Genomic DNA, 26,231 nt, shown 5'->3' with positions numbered 1-26,231 from the left:
AGTCTTCAGGGAGAGTGTAGACCAAATCAAACCATTATTTGTCCTGGGCACTGAGCACTAATGACTTAGTTCTGTATTGAAATAAAAATGCCCAAATTTTAAAGTGACAAAAATATATTTAGGCAGTAAAACTCATTTAAAATATAGAAAGTTTTTGTAAGTTGATCTGTTTGATCTTTTTAGTATTATTATCTTTTATATTATTCTGTTTATATTATTCTATTATTTATTATTCTATAATTTTATTGTTATTGTTTGAGCTTTTTAATTATTATTTTCTATTAAATCTTATTTGTACATGCTAATCTTCATGGGTGCCCATAATGTTCCAGGGGCAGCATTAAATGAGTGCTGAATTTGGAGTAAGAGGACCTAGATAGAAATACCAGCTTTGCCACTTGCTGCCTGAGAGTTCTTGAGAAATTCACATAATTTTTCTGGGCTTCAGTTTACTCATATATAAAATAAAGGGGAGGGAGATGTCAGACGAGTCAAGGGGCCACCATAAATGACCTCCAAAGCCACTTCTAGCTCTAAATTTGTTCTCTAAAGACCTTTTCAGAGTGCTAGGTGGCCCTGTGGTTAGAGTGCTGGGCCTGGAGTCAGGAAGACTGATCTTCCTGAGTTCAGATATGACCTCAGATACTTCCTAGCTGTGTGACCCTGGACAAGTCACTTTTTGCCTCAGTTTCCTCATCTGTAAAAATGGGCTGGAGATATGGTAAACCACTCCAGTATCTAACTTGAAATGGGGTCATGAAAAGTGGGACATGAAGAAAAATGACTGAACAACAAAAAGACCTTTTTAGGCACTAATGTGATTCATTGTTTCTCATGTAGTAGATATCTACCATATATCCCAAAATATTGTGGAAGAATACTTATAATAATATTTCATAGGTAATGTTAGAATCATAGATAGCGAGCATTAAAATTAATGAACACATTCAAACCTTTAATATACTTCCTTTAAGAGCCCTGGAAGAAATCTGCTGGCTCAAATAAGCAAAGACATAGATGCTGGCATAGTTTAGCAGGTACTGATTGAAAAAAGTTCGATATTGAAATATTTCCAAACTTACAAGTTACTGAGTCAGTTCAAGATAGTGGATTAAACATAGAGGATTCTTAAATTCATGAAATGAAGAAAAAGAATAAATTTGTACTGCCAAAATTGAGTGTTTTTGTTGGTACAATGCTATATAAGTTTTCTAATACAGGGTGATTAGATCTGTTACTTTCAAGTATAGTGGTGGTAAGTATCCCAATATGATGTGTCATAATACACTTAAATTTTAATTTTAATATGTTCTATATCTGCTAGATCAACAAATCACAAATTTCCAGAATGGTGCAGATCCTTCTGCCCTTTAAGGAATCTCATACAACTAACATGGATAGAACTTATAAACCAATGAATTTGCAATGAATAGGGCTCTCAAAAACACCTTTTTCATGTTCTATGTGAAAAAGACCCATGCATAAACATAAGCTCAGGTGAGAAGCCACAACTATTAGTCATATTGTACTAAATCTGCTTTATAAGAATGTTGAAAGAAAGATTAATATAAACATTTGGCCTTTGAGTGCTTATTGGTTAAAGCAGAAATAAATTCTGTATAATGACTTCGTTAATAATATCTTTGATTAAAAGGAGGAGTTTCACTTGAGAGATATTTTCTGTTTTGTAGTTACCTTAAACTCCATTCTCATGGAACTCTGCTTCTACAAAAATCTCACATTGTCTATTACTATCCTCTCTTTAGAAAATAAAAGTGTCAGAAGTGAATCATAGCCATCCTTCCCCTACTTTCCACCTTAACTGTTGGAACCATATTGATATCTAATGGTCAGTGGATCATCAATGTTATTGTTCAGTCATTTAGTCATGCCTGACTCTTTGTGACCCTATATGGGTTTTTTATTTTGGTCAAAGATACTAGAGTGGTTGGTCATTTCCTTCTCCAGTAGGCAAAAGCAGAGGTTAAGTGACTTGCCTGGGGTCCTTCAATCAATTTTTAAAAAGGAAGTTGAGGAATTTGATAGATTTTAAAATAATTGATATTTTATTTATTTATTTTTACTAGTGATCTTACAAATATGCAGTTATGAAAAGATGCAGTTTTCATTGTTTTTATGTTGAGAAAAATTTCTTGTTCCTTCTTAGATTTAAAAGATCATGATTTATTAACAAAGTTACTAATTCTAAATTACTAAATAGTAATAATGACATTTTGCCTTAATCTTTAATTCTGTGTATAAAATGCATGTTATATTTTGATATGGAAGCTTTTTTACCCATATTAACATATTAAAATCTCAATTCCTCCGCTCTTTATTTAATTTTCTATTCTTTCTACTTTTAGATCATAAAAGTTTCCAAATGTGTGCTTTATTAATATTAATAATAGTGTTAATAATAATTTAGTGCTTGCTATAATCAACAATACAAAAGTTGACTTAACTGATCTTTTTCTATCTTTCACACTTATTTTTGCTAAAATGCACAAGATCTAAATTTGTATATAAAGATTTTTTAAAAACATATAGTATCAACATGGAAATGTTTTGCATAATTGCACATATATAACCTATATCAAATTGCTTACCATCTCAGGGAGGGGGGAAGGGAAGGGAGAAAGAGACTCTGGAACTCAAAGTTTTTAAAAATTAATGTTAAAAATTATCTTTACATGTAATTGGGGAAAATAAAATATATATTTATATATGTATATGTATTTCTTATTATCAGCTAGCAGAATATCTTGCACATCCTGTGTACTTAATAAATCAATCAAATGAACCCAATACTTACAGTTTGGTTGTTATATTCATTTAAGGCTTTCTGAAAGTTCATAACTTAAAATGAGCCATTCAGTAATGTGTCTATTTCATATTTAAGGTATTGGTTTTCTTGAACTGAAATCCTAATGTGATAATTGACATACTGATATTATGTCATACTAACATGAAATATGTCAATTTCATTTGAAATTCTCATTTATTTTTAAGCTTTTGGTTTCTGGTAAAAGGTTATGTTTTAAATAATGTCAACTACCAGTATGTCTCAACTGCAGCTATATCGTGTTTTAATATCAATTATGCTTTCTCATTTCTGGTTGGAAATTCTTTAGAGTTTCCTTTGTAAGCTTGCTGTAGAAAACAAGTCTCTATCTGAGAGGATTACTTTGGATGAATACACAGGCTGTCCTTTCACTGGATAATATATATACTTACTAACATATGTTAATAATTTAGGGTGGAGGGCATTTCATATAATCATTATGAACTGCATGTTCATTTAACTACTTGGAATAGAATCAATGATAAGTCTAAATGTTAGGTGCTTTATTTAACATGCCAGGCTGATACCTCTCTTGGTAATAAATGCGGCAAAGTGACAACCCCTCAGTAAGACAATTTCTGTTGTGGTGAAGGCTGACCGATGTGACATCGTCCTGGTTTACCTTTCTCACATGTCACTTTGTAGACCCCTGGCTCCTATCTGTCATATATATGACATGCCCCAGTGAGGTTTAATATGACAGAACTCTTTATTTGAATCCTATGGATCATGATCTCACCTGACAACCCCAAGCATTCACAGTGAAATTCACTCAGATACAACCATGTTGTGTCTTTCAGAGTGCTGAGGCAGTGTCACGCGGTTTATCAGAACAAGGGAGATAAGTTATTTGCTCTTTCATGTCAAGTTTGTGAAATACTAAAGCAATAGAAATAGGAAATAGTCTCATGTGTCTTCAGTACATTTGGTTTTATTGCTGTCTCTGAAATATTTGAAAATTCAGGGAAGTTCTCTACTTGGACCCAACAAGTAAAAAAAAAAAAAAATCATTCAGTTGGAAAAAAAAAAGTTTCATCGTATAATGATGTCATGAACCCCCGGACCTATAAGCCTTACCCTTGATGAATAAACTTAAGCTCCCATTAGTTCTTTTGGCTAATCTTCCATGAACGATTTTATGCTTGTTAATATTAAGACCAAGAAAACACCTGTGCATGTCTATGTTTGTCATGTAACAGCTGCTCCATGTAAGAAGGTTGATTTGTCTAAGTATTACCTGAAAAGTTCATTATTATAAAACTGTTTTCAACTTTCATCATCAGCTAATACTTAATTGCTATGCTTTTTTATACTTTTCTTTCATTATAGATCAACTTTTTTTTTTCTGTTCTCTGAAAGAGTAATGAATGACCAATATTTTGACATTTGGGTTTTTTTTTTCTGTGAAAGAATTTTTAAATTAAAATTCTTTCTGATAGAATAAATGTTACTGATGAATTTTCTAGAGTAGAAAATCAAACTTTTGGCATTTTATAAATTAAGGATGAGATATAATTGCAGGAAATATTTTTAAAGAATAAACCTAGGTAATTTATAAGTTTATATGAAAACACTTAAATGATTCATCTACATGTAGGAAAAATTCATTCCACTTGAGATGCTTTTGATCTGATTGCTGAATGAAAGGTCTTTATGTCACTGTGATTAAAATGCAACTTTTAAAATTAATTGCTTTAATTTTAATTGACTATAGTTAACAAGCATCAAAGATACATCTCCTTGTATATCACAATGAACACATCAAATATAAATCTGTGTCCAAAGTTATTACAAACTGGTTTTTTTTTCTTTAATTCTCATGAAATGTGCATTCTTTCTTAGCTTTTGTATACAATGACACATTTTAAAATGAAAAAAGAAATAATGGGAAACAATCTCCTGCTTCTAATCTTCAAGAATTAAAGATGGAATCTTTAGAAAATAGAATTAATAAGGACAAGAATTATTAATTATCACCAAGGACAGCTCTCATACTTAATAGTTAGGCTATGAAAATATATTACAGGTTAAGAGGTAAATATAGGTTTAGTATGATTTATATCTAGTTCCATGACCAAAAACGTACTTATATTCAGAGTCAGAATTCAGTAGCGTAATTATAGGTGATCACATTATAGAAAGGATATAGCTAAAACTATAAATTCCTCTGACATAGATGTATCTTTACTTTCATTCTGAATCTGAATTAAGGAAGATTTATATTCAGACTCCAATTTTCTTTAGACATTTTTCCTTTTGTGTGTATATACATACATTTATATTTTAATTAAAGAAGCAATGTAATCTCTAACAGTAGCAGGAGTTTCTAATTGCGTGCATAATATGCATTTCCCCACAAAATTTCTTGCAGGTAAAAATAAAAATATAAAATTGTTACTCCTATTTGGTATAAAAGTAGTTAATATATTTTAAAATCCATTCAGTAGATTTTTATAATATTATAACTTGTACAACATTCACTTCTGTGGTTAAATGTTTGGTACTACTAGAAAATATTATTCACAGGCATTTTCAAGGACTTTTCATTGTTTTCTGTAAATCTGGAAAATATTTCTCATAATCCATTACCTTGAACACTGGCTAAAAGAAAATAGTTTAGTTCTTTTCATTCTAGGTCAGCATATGAAGGGAATATTTGTAAATTTATCCAATGTGTTTTATTTATGTAGAAAGCCAATCTGTATAATTCAAAGCTAATAACCTTTGTTGTAGGGGCCTTTTAAGACAAAAACAAGGTCAGAAAATGTCTAGATAACATAGATTATTGAAATTGTGTGGATCTGACATTAAAATACTTTGCAGATCTATACTGGCTACATATCACCAAGCAGTATATAAAAGAAATCTGTTATCTGTAATTAAATGACTTTTTCTCTGTTTTGTTTTGTTTTGTTTTTTTTTAACAGACCTGATGGAATTGGAACCGTTTCAGTGGAAGAAAAAGAAAGGTTTGAAGAGATTAAAGAAAGGCTGTCTTCCCTTTTAGAAAACCAAATTAGCCATTTCAGGTATGGTTTCCCTTGTGTTTACAAGAGTACTGTTCTCCAGTCTATCTTTCAAAGGGCCACAGGATTATTCATAACATTGCTTCCTTGCTCAAAATCCTACAGTGGCTTCCCGATTACCCACAGGATCACATCCAATATCCTTAGCCTTGCAAAACTTTCTACAATATCGTTTCAATCTGCCTTTCAGTGAATATAGTGAAGGGCTCCTTCTTTCATTTGAAATTCCTTTATTTTTTCTCTCTTGCCCATCTATCAAGGTTTAACTCAAAGTCCTCCTCTTTGAAGCTGATCACACTTGGAGTTCCTAAAGTGATCGCTTCTTTCTCTGCCTTGGCCTGATTACTTGCAATCCATATCACACACCTGATGTATATCATATAGAGCCTTACATTGCTAATTATCTTTATATGCTCACTTCCTTGAGGACAAAGACCTTGCCATGTGCTTTTTTGTGGCCATGAACCTTGTACCTAAAGAGCCAAATTAAATATTAGAGAGAAGTGAACCATGGATGGGAAGGGTCTGGGATAAAAGACACAAGTAGGCTTGTCCTTGGCAAGGAAAAAAACCTAACAAGTATCTACCTAAGACTGGAACAAAGAAGGAGTGAATTTTTTGTGCCTCAAAAATATGAATGGGCTCACTCGATCAATTCAGTTAGTGTATTTTTAAGAAATTTCCAATTCACTCAATTTTTTATTTCACTGTTTTAACACTAACTTTCTGACCATGAGAAAACCATTTTACCTGTTTCCTTGTCACAAAATAAGATCATCAGTATTTCTTCAAGCACTAAATGACATGATTTAATTTCTGTGCTAATACTAACTTTTTATCATATAAAGAAATTGAACCGGTTAAGTCAGAAGAAGAAAAAAGTCATGGGTTGACTTGATTATAACCTTCAAGTATATGAGACATTTTATAACCAGTTTGAAAACAGTTTTTTTCTCTATAATTATAGAAGAAGAAAAGGACTTACATTAAAATAGAAGAGATTTCAGTTGGACATTTGGAATAACTTGGGGGTAATTCTCAGGGAGTTGATACAACCTAGAGGTCCACTCCCAAAAAAAATAAACCTGAAGCATTTATTTCTTACACATTTATTTTCTCTTTTTTGTATTCATCTCATTTCCATTAGACATATTTATAGCTATTTAACTGTTTCTCATCACAATACAATTATTAAAACTGTCCTAGGGATTTACTCAGACACCTTTATCAAAACAGAAGATCTCCACTGAATGACCAATTGAAGTCTCTGCTATTTGATCCTTGAGTGACCTTGGCCAAGATACTTATCCTCTCAGTCCTCAGTTTCCTTATCTGTAAAATAAGGATGTCCTGTAAAGTCCCTTCCAATACTAACTCCATTATCCAATTATTGCTTCCAGCACAAAGGTGCAATCAGCGTACCTTGAATCTTGACATGATGACAGTTCAGGTATTCATTACTAGTCAACACATATCAAAAAAGCTACAGCAGTAAAATTAGTTTTTGTTAAAAAAAAATCTTATGGTTCATCTATAATAGATATACAGATACTGATATCTAGATTATCCAAGAAAATGTTAAACAGTCCTGAAAAAATTGACAGCCACCCCATAATGTCAAGCCAATATTAGTGTTAAAAAGTTGGATGAAAAGAATTTTCTCCCATTAAATATTTATATATATAAATATGTGTACACTTAAGATACAATATATATCTTTTTAAAGAATGGGTTTATATGTATGTATGAAAAATGTATGCATATGTATAAATATACATGTTTTTGTGTGTGTGTTTGTATATACACACATTATCTCAAAAGTCTTAATGCAATTTTAAGCTTTAATAGTTTAACCCTGCACTAAGACTTTTGGGACACCCTGAATATGTAAAGGGTCCTAATAGTTTCTATACCTTATTGATTTAGGATTACTTCTACTCCATAAGTGTGTTGAAATATTTACATATATGTGTATAATGGAAGCTAATGCTAATTTAAAACATACCCAGCGGGACTTCAGAGACCTGAAATGCTAAAAGTAATCTGGAGATCAGTTGCATTCCATTCATAAAGTTGTTACCTACAGTTTAATGGGAATAAACAATAGAGAGAACAATGAATGGATTATGCAAATACACTGAAAAGATTTAGGCCGGAGGAGGGAAATACTGTACAAGAGCCAAATTGTGTTTTATTTAAAAATGGATTAAGGTTTGTGGATATATGAGATGATTAGAACCATTTTGCTAATTTGCTAATAGGGAAGACTACTGTCCCTCCCCACCAAGAAAGAAACCAGTCAGCTTAATAAATGTCTCCTTGCCTATTACCCCCTCCCCCCCAAAAAAGCATGAAGGGAGGGAAAGGAGTCTTTGGGGGAGAGCTTTAAGGGAAAAAATGTGGCAGAAAGGCAAATAAATTGCTCAAGGCAATTTTGAAATATTCTACCACCATATTTATGTGACTTTGTGATTGTAAGCTGTATATGAGATCAACAAAAATTTAGCAAAGCTAGAACTTGTGACAGCATGAACACTTTTATTTTAAAAAGGTACAAACTATTTTTATTGAAATTTAGTTTTATAAAATTACCTGAATTTAAAATCAATATCAAAGTAGAAAACAACTTTTTTTTTTCATATAATGATATTACCCCAGAGATAAAGGTTTATGACCAGATTAAATAGTAATGAAGCAGCTTAGTATAAGGGAAAGTATGCTGGATTTTGAAGTCCAAGGATCTGAGTTTGAAACCTGCCTCTGTCCTTACTTGTAAGACTACGGACAGTTCACCTCATCTGTAAAATGAAAAGGCTGGAATCTGCAATGACTCTAACTCTAATCCTAGAAACCAAGAATTCTTAAATGGAGCAGTGAGTTTATGTGGGGAGTTGCATTTAATCCACTATCTTTAAGGATAAGGAGTTTTGGTATCATATCTTTATGTTTCCTAAAGGAATACGTTTGCTTTTTAAAGCAGTGTTTTAAAGTAAAAGTGCTTTTGATTACGGATAATCTGAAAAAAATCAGTTCTATTTCTCTTATTTCAAGTTATCCTTTGAAAGATGAATAAGTCATAGCAAGGTGGCACTCTGAGGCCAGTGCAGCTCCTGTAACACCGTGAAAGGTTTGCTGAACGTAACTCAAGAAAATAGGGAGAACCCAGCCTAGAACCCCCAGGATGGTAGTGTCCATAACATGCTATATTCGAGTGGAAAGGGGACTGAAGAGGTGCTCCTTCTAAAGAGCAGCAAGAGCATATTGCCACTTTGTGACGAGAATTTTCTGTGCAACCCACTCCCACCTTTCTCAGTCTGGTCTCTCCTCCCTCTTCTCCCCATGTACCTGTATGTTCAGAGGATCTATGTAACATATCAAAGAGTCGGTACATGAGAGATGTGGTATGGACTCAGGTCAAGGAGCTACTGGCTGGCGAAAGACAGGCAGAGGATTTAAGTATGTTATATGGGCAGAGTTATGAATATGACACTGAGCAGAGGGGTAACTGACAGGGAGCTGGAGCACTACAGGCCTCGCCTAATAGCTAGCGTGAGGGTGTCTGGGGCTTCTGTTTTTTAATTGCAGATGTATATGTATGATTTTGTTGTATAATAAGGCTTTTTAAAAAGAATGGAAGAATTTATTATAAAATGCATTTTATTGTTTTCCCCATCATTATCCATATACCATCTTTACATTTCTTAAAGCACATATTTTCAGCACTTACTACTGAAAAGATATAGGATACCTCAGTCTTCACTGCAGTAAGTTCTCTTACCATTTAGGGCATTTGTATTATGAAAGTGAACAAAATACATGCAGTCGAAAGCTTCTGTGTTGAAATGGTGAAATTATCCTCCCTTCATTGAATTCTATTATGAATAATTGAACAAGGAATTATTATAGAAGGTTTTAAATTAGACATAAGATGTTTGACCTCTTGTCCCTTTTTTGTTTGTTTTTAAAGGTACTGCTTTCCCTTTGGACGGCCTGAAGGTGCTCTCAAAGCTACACTTTCGTTACTTGAAAGGGTAAGTTTGTACTTGAATTTTCACGTGCCATGTCCTTTTATTATTGAACTAGTGAGAATTATGTATTTCTTGACTACTTTTTTTGTCTTTATGATATTTCTCCTCATCTCCATTATACTCCATCTTCAGCTCCTTCTCCCCACATGTTAAAATCCTTCTCCTCTGCAGCTGTTGCACCTACTGTAAACCTGAGGTTTCACTGGCCTCCCGTCATCCAGTTTATTCCTGCTCTCGTGAAGCCGCGGTAATCTTTCTTGTCTTCTGTCCATTCTGAATAGCTGGGTTACCTTCACAAAGATCCCTGCATTCTGCCCTTCTTGCTTCTCTACACATTCACTTCCTCCTCACTCTTATAATGTCCCATTGGTATGTTTCTGTCCATCACCCCTCTTGTATCTCCTGTCTTTTCTTCCATCTCTCCTCATCACACTCCCATTCCTCACAGTCAGTACATTTTCCATTCAATATCCATTAGCTCCTCTCTTTCTTTGCATCCAAAACTCACCTCAAGGAGATTCATTTTTCCAATGATGCCTAATCTCATGCACAATCAATTGTTGTTCAACATGTAGAAATCCATTTTCCCATAATAAGAGAAAAGAAAACAGAATTCCATCCTTGCATATTAAAAGTAACATTTTTAAAAAGTATATTTCTCTGTCTCATCTAAAATACAAACATTTTAAAGGAGGAAACTATTTTATGTATTATAAACAATTAGAGTAGTGCATCAGTGTACCATAGCATCTAGGTAGCTGGTCACCGAATCAGAAAGACTTTGGTTCAAGTCTCACCCCACCTCTGACACATAAGCTATATACAAGCTATATAATGTATAACTCCTGGCTACTCATTTGATCTGGGAGTGTTCTAAGCAACTCTCTAAACTCTCAGTCCCAGAGGAGGAGCTATCTTATATGGGCAAAGGGAGTTTCTTCATTGAGACTTCCTTATACCATTAAATTTATGTAAAAAGCATGGGGGGTTAGTAAGGGAATAGGTCTATAGAAATAAGATAAGTCCTGCTTCTTCTGTATGACCATTAAGAATTTATTGAAGAATTTCAATAGCTCATGGGCTTATCTCATAGCTCTGATTTACTGGCTTCCTTTGCCAGCTCCTATCCTTTCTTATGCTAAATTCATTTTAGATATTTCATTGCACGTTAGTACCTTTCCAATAGGAAAAAGAGGCAAACTCCATTCCAAGAATTGCAAAGGGGAGCTGAAACTGATTGCAAAAATAAGATCTTTGGATTCTGTATGGATTTCATATTCTCACCCTGCCCTCCATTGCCTCATCCCTGATTACTCTACCTCGTCTAGAGCAAGCTGGAATTGAAAAAGCTGGTGTAATAGTTTCTTGTTTGATTTAGATTTTCATAATATTGGAAATTTATATTGAAGAGCTTCAAGCTGTAAATTTTGGAAAGTCTGGGTAAGAATGTACTGAGTTAACAACAACAGCAATACAAATGGGGACAAGAAAATCCCTAAAAGCTTTTTAACATTTGGAACTGGTAGTCTGTTGGATGGACCCACTGTTCAAAGCCCAATTCCTTTGCAAGGTTTCCACAAAGTAGAAAAAGTGTTGATAAGAAACTTGCTCCTAATCATACTCTCTGACCAGTGATGAAAGGTGATCTTTGTACCAACTGGATCTACTCCACGACTCTGGGAGAATTAGGGAGAAATCTTTGAGGTCACTTACTCTATCCTTTTCAAATATTCTCATTAGTTGGTATGGTAATCATTACCCTCCCTAACTCCAAACCTCTACCCTTCAAAAAGCTACCTTTCAAACTAGAATTCTACTGGCTTATATATAAAGAGAAAGTATATAAAGGAAGAGAAGGCAGAAGAAATATGAGATCACTTTTTTTTAATAGCTCTTGAACTTTTATACTCCCATTTCCAAGAAAAGAATTAGGTTCCTCCATTTAGCCAATTATGCTATGAAATTTTGCTTGATTTAAATATTCCTCATATTCATAAAGTGGCAGAGAATCACATTCCAAGTAATTTTCAAATATCTTCCCTAATAATTGAATTCACCATTGGAGGTAGGTGGAGGGAAAGTCACTTTCAATTCAATTTTGGGATTTCATTGATAACAGCAAGAGTTAACATGGTATATGTACGTACAGCCTGGGAACTAGGAAAATCTAGGTTCAGGTCCTTTCCATGACACATCCTAGCTGTTGCAGCATAGGCACATCATTTAACCTTTAAGTGTTCCAGACACTGTCCCAGACTACAACTCTAAGTTACAGACTAGGTACTTATCTGTATCAATGGAGGCAATTCTATACCTAGGAAGCTCCCCCACCACCTTCCTGCACTAGGTCTCTGCTCCACTATCTCTGTAAATATTTCTGCCTTTCCAATACCAAGTTCCTCCTTCTGATTCCCTAGACCAATGAAATTAAAGTTCTGCCTCTCCTTCTAACCTCAAGAAAGGGAACAATTGAGATATATAGCTTTTTAACCCATGGGCCAATAAACCACAAGGATTATTCAGGCAGTAGAATACCTTGTGTGTGACATAAAGTCCCAATTATATGTTAGAGTGTTTTTTCCCTCATAAGATTATATGAAGAAAAAAATGAGTCTTTGATGAGGTTGAATTTTGCTTTCATTTTAAAATAGCCAAGGAAATGTTGACTAATAAAATTATAACATTCTATTATAGGTCAACATAAAGCTGAGATGATTAGAGACCAGAGTCCTGGATGATAAAGAAGTTACAAAAAGGAATAGAATAATAAAGATAGAAATTGGGAATTTCATACTCCTATAGTGCTTACACTAAGACAAAATAATTAATAGAACAATGAATTCACCAAACAAATGCTATGTTTGAAAATTACTAAGTACTTTAATTTTGTGTCTATGCTTTCCACTATTTACTTAATAAAAAATTTTATTAAAAACAAGATAACAAAACCTTATTGAAGCTATGAAGGGTTGGGGCTGTCTTAACAAGCATTCAGATGTGTATTGAAATATTTTATTGAGAAATATGCATCTATTCCTGAGTATTAAGGGAAAGAATTCGTAGTCATTATTTAACTGTTTAAGTAGACACTATGACATGAAATCTCTTTTAGAATAAAGTTTACTTAGAGTTTGAAAAACTAAGCATTCATCTTTTAAATTAATTTTCACCTAGTTATCTCATCAGAGAAATAAGGAAGACATGATTTAAGAGCCCAATGAATAGTAGTAGAGAGATACCCTCTTAATCTTTCAGAGAAAGGTTAAATGTACACACGTGGGCATTGAAAACGTCAATAAAATAACATTTTCCAAGACTAGGGAGCTTTTCCTCTACTTTCAATGTATTGTCTCATCAGTAATAGCAGGTTGCAGTGATTAAGAATACACTGATGAGAGAAAGGAAGGTGTTAATTCAAAAGCAATTCACACTGCTCATCCTTGGCGAATTTTTGTTGTTGCTTTGTTTTTCTTCTCACATATTACTTAGTGCAGTACTCAGAAAAGCTGGGCTTTGAACTTAGGGTGTGCTTTTCAAACTTTTCATTTTTATCGTTTCTCCTGCATCGTAATCCTGATCTACAATTGCTGCTACACTGGATGGTCTTGAGTGTTTCTGGAGAGTGGCTGACTAGTAATGCAGAATGGTGCCATGGCATGTGAAAGGTTTTGATACGTTTAATAAATGATGGTTCAGACAAGAGGAATGGACTATGTTTCAGATGACAAGCAATAGCCCATTTACCAATTATCCTTCCCTTTGATGTTGTCTAACACTGCTTACTACAAATATTAGAGTTGAAGATGCTTTATATGATTTGTTCCTGTTTTTTGGTAGGTTTTAATGAAAGATATTGCCACTCCAATACCAGCGGAAGAGGTGAAGAAAGTGGTCAGAAAGTGTCTAGAGAAGGCTGCCTTGATCAATTACACTAGACTTACAGAATATGCCAAAATAGAAGGTCAGTACAGTGAGCGATTGCCAAAGTGGCTGTGGGAGCCAGCAATGCCTATTAACTGACTATTCTGTGAGAAGTCTTTTCCTTTTCCTGAACAAACCTGTACCATAGCAAGGGGAAATGTCTCATTAAAATCTCAGCTGGTGAACTGTAGAGCTTTTTCCTATTCATTGCTTTAATATGCCTCCTGGGACTTTGCTTGAATGAAAGACCCAGGCTTCGTGCTTAAGTTGTCCTTTGTTCTTATTTTGAGTTTTCAAGAAACGAAAAGGTGTTTTCGTGGGTTGTATTTTTTAGCATTACTGTAAGTATGTCTAACATTTAAACTATTGGCAGTGTATTCTATCTTGATCAATAACAATGTAATGTCGTGCCAAATTGTTTTCTGATGTTCTGTACTCACGCTTAGAAATGGGAAACTTGTTGATATCGTCAGTACTGAAATAAACTGATAGAACTACCCAGAGCTTTTAATTACTTGTGACATATTAATGCATTTGAAAGATTAGATCTCATGAGAGAACTGTGCTTTTTTTTCTCTTTCTTTGGATTTTATTCATTAAGGATAATGATCTTTAGAATAATTTTAAAAAGATATTGAAACTTGTGGCATGGGCACAGAACTAAATTTTTTTCTTAAGATGCATAAACTGAAATAATTTAAAGGGGAGAGAGATGAATTGTGATTGTTTAAATAAGCATAAATAATGTTTCATAATGTACATATGGAATTAACTTTGGGAGAATGAAAAGCTTTTTGTTAATGATTTTTCAAATATACACATTTTTATATCTTAAATCAACATTTGAAAATCCTCAATAACTTTTAAATATTAAAATGCTCATTGTAGAGTTGGCATATAAGCATTATCTAATTTTAAAACTGCTATCAAAATCACAGAAAATGAAATAAGGATGATATGATTAACTGTAGTATGAATTCTTTTTCTCTCCAAATCTGGTCAAGCTCTCTGACAAGCATGAGTTAACCAACCTCCTGAGTGATTAACAAAAAAAGCCATCCCATCACTATAGCAACCAATATTATATCACGAGAGTAACAACATGAAATCTCCTTAGTTACCAGTTTAACATCATTAATTATGATATCATGTTGTGTTAAAGCAAAAGCGATGAATATTAGATCATTTGGAAGAAATGAGAAAGAAATATCTTAGTATACAGTTTCTGAATACTCATTGAAATAATTTTGATGGGTTGGGGATATTGGGCTTTCTGAAAATTGATAAAGAGAATGAATGTAAAAATAGACTATGTAAACTTTTAAAACTATATGTAAGGTAGAAAGTAAAGTAGAGGGAAGGACATCCATAGACAAATTTAGTAAATAAAAAATAATCTTAAAGAAATGACCAGAACTCTATATAGAAAAACTCATAGGAATGTTTTTTTCTCCATTAAAATCCATGTAATTTATTTCATTCAGATCACTTGCTTATCCGAGAATATTTAAAGGGAGCAAGGACTTTTATATTCCTTCCTATATCTTACAAGCTCTTTCTCTATTTCTGAGCTATAGTACCTATTCTCATAAGTAAACTTTAAATTAAATTAAATATTATTCCTTGTACGTTTAAGTAAGACTTACCCTCCCTAGTGAAATAGACATAACCCTAGGCCTAGAGCACAGGTAGTGACAAGAAACAGCACCTGTTTACATGTTTGAAATATGAAACTAACCCCTTTAAATGAAGGTTTATGGTTTCTTTGCCATATATTCCTAATAGGCACAAAATACAATGCACAGATTCATTTTCTTTCTTTTACTGGTACCATTGATAAGATAATAATGTCAATTATGGGATCATTCCTTAAAAATGGTGAAAAGAGAATAACAGACCTTTCCCTTTCAGAGATAAGAAATGCCTGTTTATCAAAGGAAAAAAAAAAATCCACGCTCTTGAATTCTGTTGGCTTTAGCTTTTTAGGAGAAAGAGTCATTACAATTATATTTGGATTACCCCTAAAATCAAATCACATTCTAGTGAAAATAGAAAATGAGCCACATTTTTTTTTTTTTCTGTACCAGATTGGCCTATTATACTGATGTGGTTTTATATGAAGTAATGTTCATTTTTCCCCTCTAAATTCTCTTTGCTTATGTTTTAGGCCCAGCAGAAAAGGAAACAGGTGATTAACCAACCCCTGCATGCACATGCCATTGTCTTTTGTGTGGTGTGATGATGTTGTGGTGTTGATATACCAATGTCTTCCTTTTTGATTTTTTAAAAAATTATACCGTTTTGGCCAGAATACAGAGAAGACCATGATGTTATATGAGCTAATAATAGCTGAGTGAGCATTTGGTGCAAAAACAAAGTTCAGCAATTGGTACCACCTTTCATTATGGGGTTAGGGAAGAAAGACTATAGGTTCAAAAGATGTGAATTTCAGTGTGAGAACCTGAGTACCCTGAGTCAATAAGCATGAGCTCTTGCACACACACACACACACACACACACACACACACACACACACACATAGGAGAGGGGGGAGGGAGGAAGGGAGAGAGATTTTTATTGCTACTTAAGATAAAATGAAAATTAATGGGTTTAAGCTACAATACATGAGATTAATAAAATCAAAAGTAAAATATTTCCTAATACTGAATACTTGGTTGGACCTATGAGCTTATGGATATGGGGGTACACGTCAGTGCAGATGATGACCCGTCCGTACCTTACTATGATGTTCAATTCTTGTCCACGTCTCCTATCTACTGCCTAACATCCTGGAAGCCATCATCTACATATTTTCGCATTTGTTAGGGTTGTTAAAAATGGGAATCAGTAATTGAGTGAGACTTGTTTTCTCAGGAAGTTTAAAAAATTATCCAGGATACTATAGGTTGCAATTTTGCTTAAAAGCACTCAAGAGAGTCTTTCTTGCTCTGTTTTTCTGAGTTTAGAGTAAAATCTACTTATAACTACTTCGATTTCTAACTGAAGGTTTCCAGTAAAATCTCATCTTTTATTTCCTCTAGTTATCTCTTCTTTCCAGCAACCAACTATCATGTTTACCTAGTTTTCTACAACAAAGAGTTAAAGGGAAACTGAGACAGGAAAAGGAAAAAGGAACTACTGTCAATGCTTTCCAAATATGGTTTAGAATATGTGGACTAGTAAGAACTATGGGTGTCCAATAACAACCCATTTTGAGTGTAAAATGTGCAGGACAAGAAGTCAAGAATCCTCATGATGTTAATTATTAGCCTTGTGACCTCAGACAAGTCACTTAACCTCCGTAGACCTCACTGTCTTTATCAGCAAAATAGAGAAGTTGCACCAAGTAATCTCTATTAAAAAATTCCCTACATTTGTGTAGCACTTTAAACCATTCCCTCAAGATCTTACCTCAATACTTCAAAAAGTTTTGATTTCACCAGAGTCGGTATTCCCTATACTCACAAAAATAGCAATCTCCGCATACTTTAGCAGATAGTCTTCTTTAGTTGCTATTTCCAAATAATTAATTAATAATAATAATAACAATTATAAAACTTTATGGCCTACCTTCTGATGATAAGCATCTCTCTACAGACTAATCCACAGACCACAGGTAATCAACAAGATTCCACTCAAAGCCTTTCCAACTTGGTAGGACCTGTCAAAGCTCATCAATAAATGGCATGGCCTTTAAGAATCCTGGATCACCTTTACACCACAGTGAAGCTCCTTCTTAGATGACTGTTTCAAAATCTGTTATGCATTTTATCTTCCCATCACTCCTGAAGTTGGTGGAACAGGTGGTTATCAATCCTGTTTATAGCTGAAGAAATTGAGCCACCAAAATTAAGTGATTACAATGAATTAGTGGCAGAGGTAGTATGAGAACCCCAAGTCTTCTGACTCCTTAACTGTCTATGGCACCATAGTAGCTTACACCTTCTCAACGTGAAAGTGAAGATGAGTCCTCCTAAAATATGGAGTACAGCAGCCATGTGGTTGTTCTCTTTTTCCACTTCAAGGAACAGAAGTATTCTTCCCTCATCCCTTGCTTAACTTCTCCCTAGCCTTTCTGCCATAGGTATTTTAATCTCACTAACTAGCAAATAAGAAACTCACGCAAAATAATTTTTATTGATTAGGGCTATCTCCTTAGAAATAAAAAAGAAAATACAGTTCATCTTTACTCATTTAACTGTCTAGGGAAACCAGACTAGATTACTGGAAATTTTGGATTTTATAGTATTTTAAAATAAATGCACGTGCATTATTTCCAAGTACAGTGATAATAATAACTGGCATTTACATATTGCTTTAAAGTTTGCAAAATATTTACCTATACTCCATCATTTGAGCCTCCCAACCACCCTTTGGGGTAAATACTATAGGAATTATTATCACCATGCTACAAATGGGGAGTCTAAGCCAGAGAATTTAAATAACTTCCCAATGGTCTCACAGCTTGTAAGTGGAATAGGCAGGAATTGAGCCTCGATCTTCCTGACTTGAAAGTCTTACAGTCTTATTAGCAAAATATCCTCTAGAAGAAAGATTTGTGAGACTATTTTGTTAAATTAAATATTTTAATGAGTATTATTTGAAACAAAAATGTCAATAGTACCTTAAAGAGATTCAACATACTTGAAAATGCTTTAAAACAATTTATTTTCTTGAACATTTTACATTTTTCTCCAGTTCTATTTAAGCCGTGAACTTTAACTAGGAAGAAAGAGTTTGCCAAGGAAAGGAGAAGTTCAGCACAGCACCCATGGGCTTATCGAGGTTTTACTGTAGATACTTGAGTTGTATTACAGAGACAATATGTGTACAGTGTACCTGGGCTTCTCTTCCTGTTCCTCTATCCCTGAGCCATAACATGGTGAAATCCCTGGTTTCCCACCTCCCTGTAGACTTTCAAGTGTCGTATCTGATTCATCTCTTTTAGTTAAGCCAGTTCACATTTCCATGAGTAATTCAAATTTGGCAGTTACTTTTAACACAGCTCCTTGTTGTCCTGAACAACTTACAGAAATGTCTCAAATTCTGAAGATAATCTGGTCCAACCCCTCTCCTTTTATAGATGAAGAATGTGAGGCTCAGAGAGCTTTTGACTTGTTTAAAGTCACCCAGCCTAGTTGGTGGCACAATTAGTACTAGAATCTTCATTTCCTGATTCAACATCCAGTGCATTTTCCATTTGTCCCCTTATAAGGGACTGGTTTCTTCTTTTTATGGGAAAGGGGGTAGTCTGGGTGGGAAGAAAAGGTTATGAGGAACTTGATAAACATTTATTAAGTGCCTACTATGTGCCAGGCATTGTGCTAAACATTGTATCAAGTGATATAATGAATTAAAAGGACTTCATTAACTATAAGATGCACTCTAGATATGACCTGTTTCCAGATACAGACTGATTCATAACACATTAGTTTGACTCCTAGTATGTCATCCCTGATATAGCCAATGAGAACATCTGTCTCAGAAACAGGAAGATGAGTTTTAAAAAAGGATTGTTCAAACCTCCCCCATTGAAACCTTTCTACTGCTTATTTGATGTAACAGGTAACTGGATTACAAATTGTAGTGCCAGATTAAAATTAGTTGCTCTTCCAGAATTTGAAAGAGATGTCCAAAGTGTGTAGCAATAAAATGGCTCAAGATTCAAGAGACCCAAAACTTGGAACAATCAGTCTAAAGACTCACCAGTCTACTGTACCTATAGTTTTGCTGTGTATCATTTTCACCCACGTGTGTCTTTATTCAGCCCTTGTCCATTACGTAAAATCTTCAGTAGAAGTACAAATTAACAAAGCTTATGGGTTTAAAAATTCTTATACATGAATGAAACTCATTGCTCTTTCGAAATCTTGTCCTCTTTATCTCCCTTTGGGTCTAATTTATATTTACAAAGAACACTAATACTCCATATTGGGAGCTAGATATGGAGAATATACATCATGTACATGTGTTTTATTGTCACACTTGTTTTAATTGTGATGTTATTTCCTATGAAGTGAATATAGATAAATGTTCCTTGTTACTAAATAGAAAATTGGTTGTTGATTTAGAATATTACAAAAATAGACAATTTACTTTCTCTTTCAGTTATTTTATAAAACTGTGCAGTGAATAGAAACTAGTTGCATTCACTCTATTTTTAGCTAAGGGCTTAAACTGCACATTGAAACAAACTTATTTTTATAACCATGTTTTCTGAACCACATATATACCTTATGGGTGAAAAATCATCCATTTTTTTGGAGTCAAAACCATTTTTAATTCAGAGAATTATATGTATATGAGAGCAGCAATCATAAAAACGAACATTAATTCACTGCTTTCTCTCCCCCTCCTCCTCCTCCTCCAAACACTGAGTATCATATTGTGCCGGAAAATAAAAGAAGGAAGACTGCTCCTTAGAGCTTGCCATGACTGTGATCCTTTGCATAGATTTAGTATCTATGCTTATTATCAATCTAGAAATGCAGAGGTGCCCTATACAAAAGGTACCACACAGTGAACATGCAAATTCTTTGTGTGGTAAGAATCTTTTTCAGCACTCTGGTTGCCAGGTTCCCAGGTCTAACCCCCAAGTGCTCTCATTTTCCCAGTGTCTCAATTGAACTGGATATAGAGTGCTTTCCCAGAAGGCTGTGCATGCTTACTTTCTTTAAGGGTAGAAGTTGAACAGTAAGCTGCCCTCACATCATTTAGATGTGTTTGCAATCTGGATGACACTTTAACTTAGTATTCCATTATCAGAATATAATGAGGAACATAAAATTCAAATAAAATAAATATCTGTTCTGCCTAAGACTTAGCATGTGTGTTAGCAAACACAAAAGCTCAAAAATCACATGCTGTCCTATAAATGATGTTGTTGTTTTTATTTTTTTTTCTGGAAGTGGCTAATTTATTAACATTCCTAAAATAATAACATAAGGATATATTATTCCTTTACCTCTTACCATGCAGAAGTTTCAGAAATTTCTACTGGGAAATTTGATTGTAAATGTTCATAAATATTATACCTCCCCGTATAGTTAGGGAATTTACTGAAATATAATTAAAAGAACAATATCATGTGACCCCATCACTATGGAAAGTGCTTTGACAGGTGATTTTTAAAAAAATCACCAGAATTCCTACCTCAAAGAGTGTCCAGTTGAAAATTAACTTCATTTCAAGTGTCACAGAGAGAGATGCCTAGGTTTACCAGACAGAACCATGGCCTAAAAGCATAAGCTTCATTACTCCCTCTGCAAACAAGAAGTCATTCATGGGCTTTGTTTTGCTTCTGGAGAAAATGTCATTGTCTCCTTGAGCAGAGCACTGAGCAAATTATTGACATTCATTTGTGATTTGAGGCAAGTCAAGTCAACAAGCATGTATTAAGCACTTAATGTGTGCCAGGCCTCACGCTAACTTCTGGGAATACTAATACGATCACAAGCGGAAAGCTACTCCTTGCCCTCCAGAAGCTTACATTCTAATGGTGGAAGATAACACATACAGGAAGCAAAAGAACAGGAAGAGGGGAGCATTGTAAAGGAAGTCTGGAGAAGATGAAGACATGACTGGCCTGGGCATTTTCCTTAAATGAAAATTTTGGGGGGAACCATCTAATTGGAGGAACCAGGAAACTGAGGCTCAGAGAGCTCATTCTGCCTTATCCAAAGTCACCCAGGCTAGCTAGTGATGGTGTTGGTACTACAACCCCTGAGTCTGACAAGAAAGGTATGCTTTTACAATAAAATTTGAACTCTGCTCATTTAAAGTGCTTAATAATTTGGACAAGGACCAGGTTAAAGTCAATTTTTGTGCTATCCATAGTACAGGAATGCGGTAAGTAAAAGTGGCATAAGAAATATTTAAAAGATAAGAGTACACACGATTTTTGAATGGGCTTATATACTTTACCATTTTCATATCTATAATTAAAATGCTCATTATTCTTTTTATCTATCATTTATAAAGATACTTCAAAAATCTCTTCCTAGAGGTTTTTAGTCTAGTCTCATTAACATGTATGTATAGAGAGAATATCTGAACTGCATTTTTTAAAAATACTTTGTGAGTTGTAGTTTTTACTAATTCAGAGGCCTTTTTATAATAGTTGGAAATAGGTGAGGTTTTCCTGTATATATGATTGTATATTTGCCCCGTGCCACCTTTTCTTCCTCCCTACTAAAATTATATAAGGTCATTAGAATTCATCCATGGCAAAAGCAGCATGGTAAATGTTGTGTCCTGAGACTTGTGATTTAAAGATATCAGAAATGGAAGCATCTTCAATGCCTACATTTGTGTTAGGACAGTAGAACTAAATAAGAATTGTAGGAATGACTAGGTGAAGAAGCAAAGAAAAAGAATTATTTGCCTGTACTTTGACAGGCCTTTACATGTGCCCTCAAAGGTTTTGTGTGTACCTCCAATTAGCTGACACAATTAGCTGTATTCTCCTGCCGCCCATCATAGGTTGTGACTGACTCAGATGATCATCCAACAGAAAAGTCAATTGAAGGCATGAGGACAAACACTTTTACCCATTTTATTTGTCCTAGCAGCATATTTGTTATGCTTATTAAACAAAAAGATTTGTTTCTAAAGTAGAATTCTATTGAGACTCTAGTGAAAACAAGTTTTTTAAAGGTTAATTCAAATTTAAACACATCAAATTAGAAGAGCTCATTATATGACATAGGCAAAAACACTTTATCTAAAAATAAGTTGCTAAATAGAAGTTAACTTTTGGAATTCACTCTCGTTGAATTAACCAAAGTATAACTTAATCACCATATAAAAATGTGGAATATATTGAAAAAGGTAGTTTTAATGATGGATGCTTGAAATTTATTGAAGCTTCATTATAATAATGTTTTTAGAATCCATGCAATAAAAACATTATAGGTGAAATTGCTTTATAATGAAAAGGTTTTATGGTCCTTTGAAAATTATGCTTATAATAGCTGATAATCATAATTTAAGATTTGCAAAGCCCTTTACATATATTATCAAATTTGATCCTTCTAACAACTGTCTGAGGTGGGTGCTACTATTGCCCCATTTTCCTGATAAGAAGACAGACTGAGAAAGGCTAAGTGACTTCCCAAGGTCGCCCAACTAGTAATGGTCTGAGGCTGGATATTTTGGAGTCAAGTATTCCTGATCCCAAGTCAGTCATTCTATCCAGTTGGTCACTTATTTGGAAGGATATAGTCAGATTTTTACTCCATGGAAATGTTGTGATAGGATTCCTAACCATTTGCTGATGATAATGGGGAAAAACTTTGATCATTCATTAATTTATTAGACTGAAGATGAAGATAGATAAATAATCATGTTCCTTCTAATGCATTTTATTTGAAATAGGAGCTGGAAGTTTTCCATTCTTTTTTTTGCTTTTTTTTTTTTCTGGTGAGGCAATTGGGGTTAAGTGACTTGCCCAGGATCACACAGATAGTAATTGTCAAGTGTCTGAGGCCGGATTTGAACTTAAGTCCTCCTGACTCCAAGGCTGGAGCTCTATCCACTGTACCTCCTAACTGCCCCTAAAGTTTTCTGTTCTTAACAGACATGTGGGAATTATTAGTGTTAGCAACCAGAAAACTATTTGCTTTATCTCAAAATTTCTGGTCCCTTACAATATAAGTATACCTGTATTTGTGAGGTTCAAGAAAAGTGACAAATAAACAAAAATAAAAGATTTGACAGGGTTCATTCAAATTGATTTTACATTTTTTAGCTCCTTTAGCTCTCCTTTTTAAAAACCTACTAGAGCTAGAATATTTTTAAAGTCATTTTGATTTAATTCTACTTTTAATACAACAACCCAACAAAATATGTTGATAAATACAATGATTTTATGGTGTCATAGATAAGAAAATAAAGCAGAGAGAAGACCATTGTATTTTATCTCCTCCCCTCCTTCTCCTTCCTTTACCTCTTAGCACTTGCTCCTTTGATCATCCCCTTCCTCTGTCTTCAGTCTCTTTCTCTCTACTAGTTCTTTCCCCTCTGCCTACAAGCATGCTTAGATCTCTGCAGATTTTTTTAATTCCTTGACCCTGGTACACCCTCAGACTATAGTTCTATGTCTTGTCCTCCCTTCATCCCTAAATTTCTCAAGAGTAGTCTACCTTCACTTTCTTTATATTCTCACCACTCCTTCACATCTCTAACACTTACAAGTCCAGCCATTCTACTGAAACTGCCCTCTCTTAAGTGATCAATGATCCCTTCAGTGGTCTTTCCTTGGTCTTCATCTCCTTTGACCTTTCTGCAGCATTTGGTACTGTTGGCCACCACTTCCTTCTGGATCTTCTGCTCTCCTGTCTTCCAAATCACAGATCTCCTCTGAGACATAAAAGGTTCTTTTCCTATGTAGAGTTATCCATTGTCCATTTTCCCCATGGGTTGATGTAAATTGTGTTAACCAGAACAGCATAGTTTTCCTGTTATGCTGTATTGTTTTGACACATTTTGCCCATAATTTTAATGAGTCCCCTATATAAAGCAGTTTCCTCATGAGCAATTCCCAATGTCAGTGGAATCACAGCTTTGGATAAATGTACATCCATGTGCTCATAAACATGTGTAATGGTAGGGAGAAAAAAGATGTACATGTTTATACTTAGGAGAAAGCACTTTATGGTTTGAAAAATGCTAACCTCACAATAAACCTGTGAAGTAAGTAGCACAAACATTATCCTCAATTTTCAGACAAGGAAACTTAACCTCTGAGAGGTCAAGTGATTTGCCCCGGTCACCCCTGTTTGAGGTACAATTTGAACTCAGGTCTCCTGCCTTCAAAACTACCATTCCATGAATTATATGAGATTTCATAGGTCTTAAGAAAAAGCAAAAGACTTTTGAAGTATATAATGACACACCTACCATATGTAATACACTGAAATATTAATAGGCAGTGTCCTATTCATGCCAAGTGCAGTAGCCTTAAATCAATATTTAAGATCCACACAGTCTCAAATTTCACACCTTCAAAGGGTATCCTCCCAGTGAACAACTGTCCATTTAAGTTCTTTATACATCCAGATGTACACAGCCCAGGAGAAAACAAAGCACTTATACTACTCTCTCTGTTTCTGGGTATATTTTCAGCACTTGCATATTTCTCACAGAGAATGACTCCTTAGACTCTAACCTTTTCCCTTTCTGCAGTGAACAGCTCCTGATCTAATCTAACGTGCTTGCTATGCAGACACATGGAAATCTCATTACAGGTGCTTGTCACCTATTCACCAAAAGGTCTCAGCAAAGATGTCATTTTGCTCAGCTCAGTTAGCAGTGTCTGACTTTGTCCCTTCTTTTACTCAGTCTGCATGTGGCTCACAGATAAATGCATACTTGAAATATCCTTTCATCAGCAGTCTTTTTTTTCTTTCTTTTTGTCATTGTCTAAAAACAGTTGAAAATGGATGATGACTTTCTGTTTATTTACTCAAAGGTGTCAACAGATAAACTTGGTGCCACACACAGCAACTTGTCTCCAACAGCACCTCATTAATCTGAGCAGCATAGATGCATTACAAAGATCTCTACCAATTTGGCTGATACAATGTAATGGAAACTGACAGCCAAGATTTCTGCACTTGTGTAGCTGGGAGGGTTTAGAAGTATTTAAATGTACCACAAATGAATTTAGTTTGAGAATTAGTAAAGATTCATCATGTGTGGACCATAATTGAAAGGACAGATGGGCTTCAAATATTAAGTGAAAGGGACTAATTGAAGCTTTATATAAGCCTTAAAATTTATTTTTCAAAAGAATGATCCACAGAGAAATCATTTGATAGCTGGACATCCATCCATGTGCTATGTCACTAAAGTAAGCACACAGGCTTTTGCTGTTGAGTCGTTTCAGTCGTGCCTGACTCTCTGTGACACCATTTGGGGTTTTCTTGGCAAAGATACTGGAGTGGTTTGACATTTCTTTCTCCAGCTCATTTTACAGATGAGGAACTGAGACAAACAAGGAAAAGTGACTTGCCCAGGGTCATATAGCTAGTAGTTATCTGAGGCCTGATTTGAACTCAGGAAGAAGAGTCTTCCTAACTCCAGACCCAGTGTTTTATCCACTGTACTTCCTAGCTGCTCAGATATACAAGCTAGCATTGATTCATAAACCTAGGGCTTTATAGGTCATGCATAACTTTCAAGATGGGGAAGCGAGGGGGCACTGAGCTTGGAACCCATAAGGCTCCAGTAGCTTTGCCAAGAAAACCCCAAATGATGTCACAGAGGTACATGACTGAAAAAATGACTGGACGACAAGAAACTTTCAAGATGGCACTAAAACCCCACCAGAATTACAGTAGTGAATTTCAATTATCTAGTTCTTAAAGATATAGAAAACCCATGTCTCACAGCATCCCTTCTGTGCAGGTA

At 34.5% G+C, this 26,231-nt stretch overlaps 1 protein-coding gene across 6 annotated transcripts in view; it reads left to right on the top strand.

Annotated features, from left to right (window-relative positions):
- CADPS2 (calcium dependent secretion activator 2) overlaps positions 1 to 26,231 on the top strand; it is a 700,135-nt gene that overhangs the window by 546,814 nt on the left and 127,090 nt on the right. For all 6 annotated transcript variants that reach the window (XM_027855139.1, XM_027855140.1, XM_027855138.1 and 3 more), the window contains 3 exons: positions 5,773 to 5,874; positions 9,839 to 9,902; positions 13,737 to 13,860. In XM_027855139.1, coding sequence (XP_027710940.1) covers positions 5,773 to 5,874; positions 9,839 to 9,902; positions 13,737 to 13,860 — 290 coding nt within the window. The remainder of the gene's footprint in view (positions 1 to 5,772; positions 5,875 to 9,838; positions 9,903 to 13,736; positions 13,861 to 26,231) is intronic.

The sequence above is a fragment of the Vombatus ursinus genome, unplaced genomic scaffold (genome assembly GCF_900497805.2).
Source record: "Vombatus ursinus unplaced genomic scaffold, bare-nosed wombat genome assembly UNPS02010788.1, whole genome shotgun sequence".
In the NCBI taxonomy this organism is placed as follows: domain Eukaryota; kingdom Metazoa; phylum Chordata; class Mammalia; order Diprotodontia; family Vombatidae; genus Vombatus; species Vombatus ursinus.
Note: the sequence above shows the minus strand (reverse complement) of the source record. Positions and strands in the feature narration are given on the sequence as shown.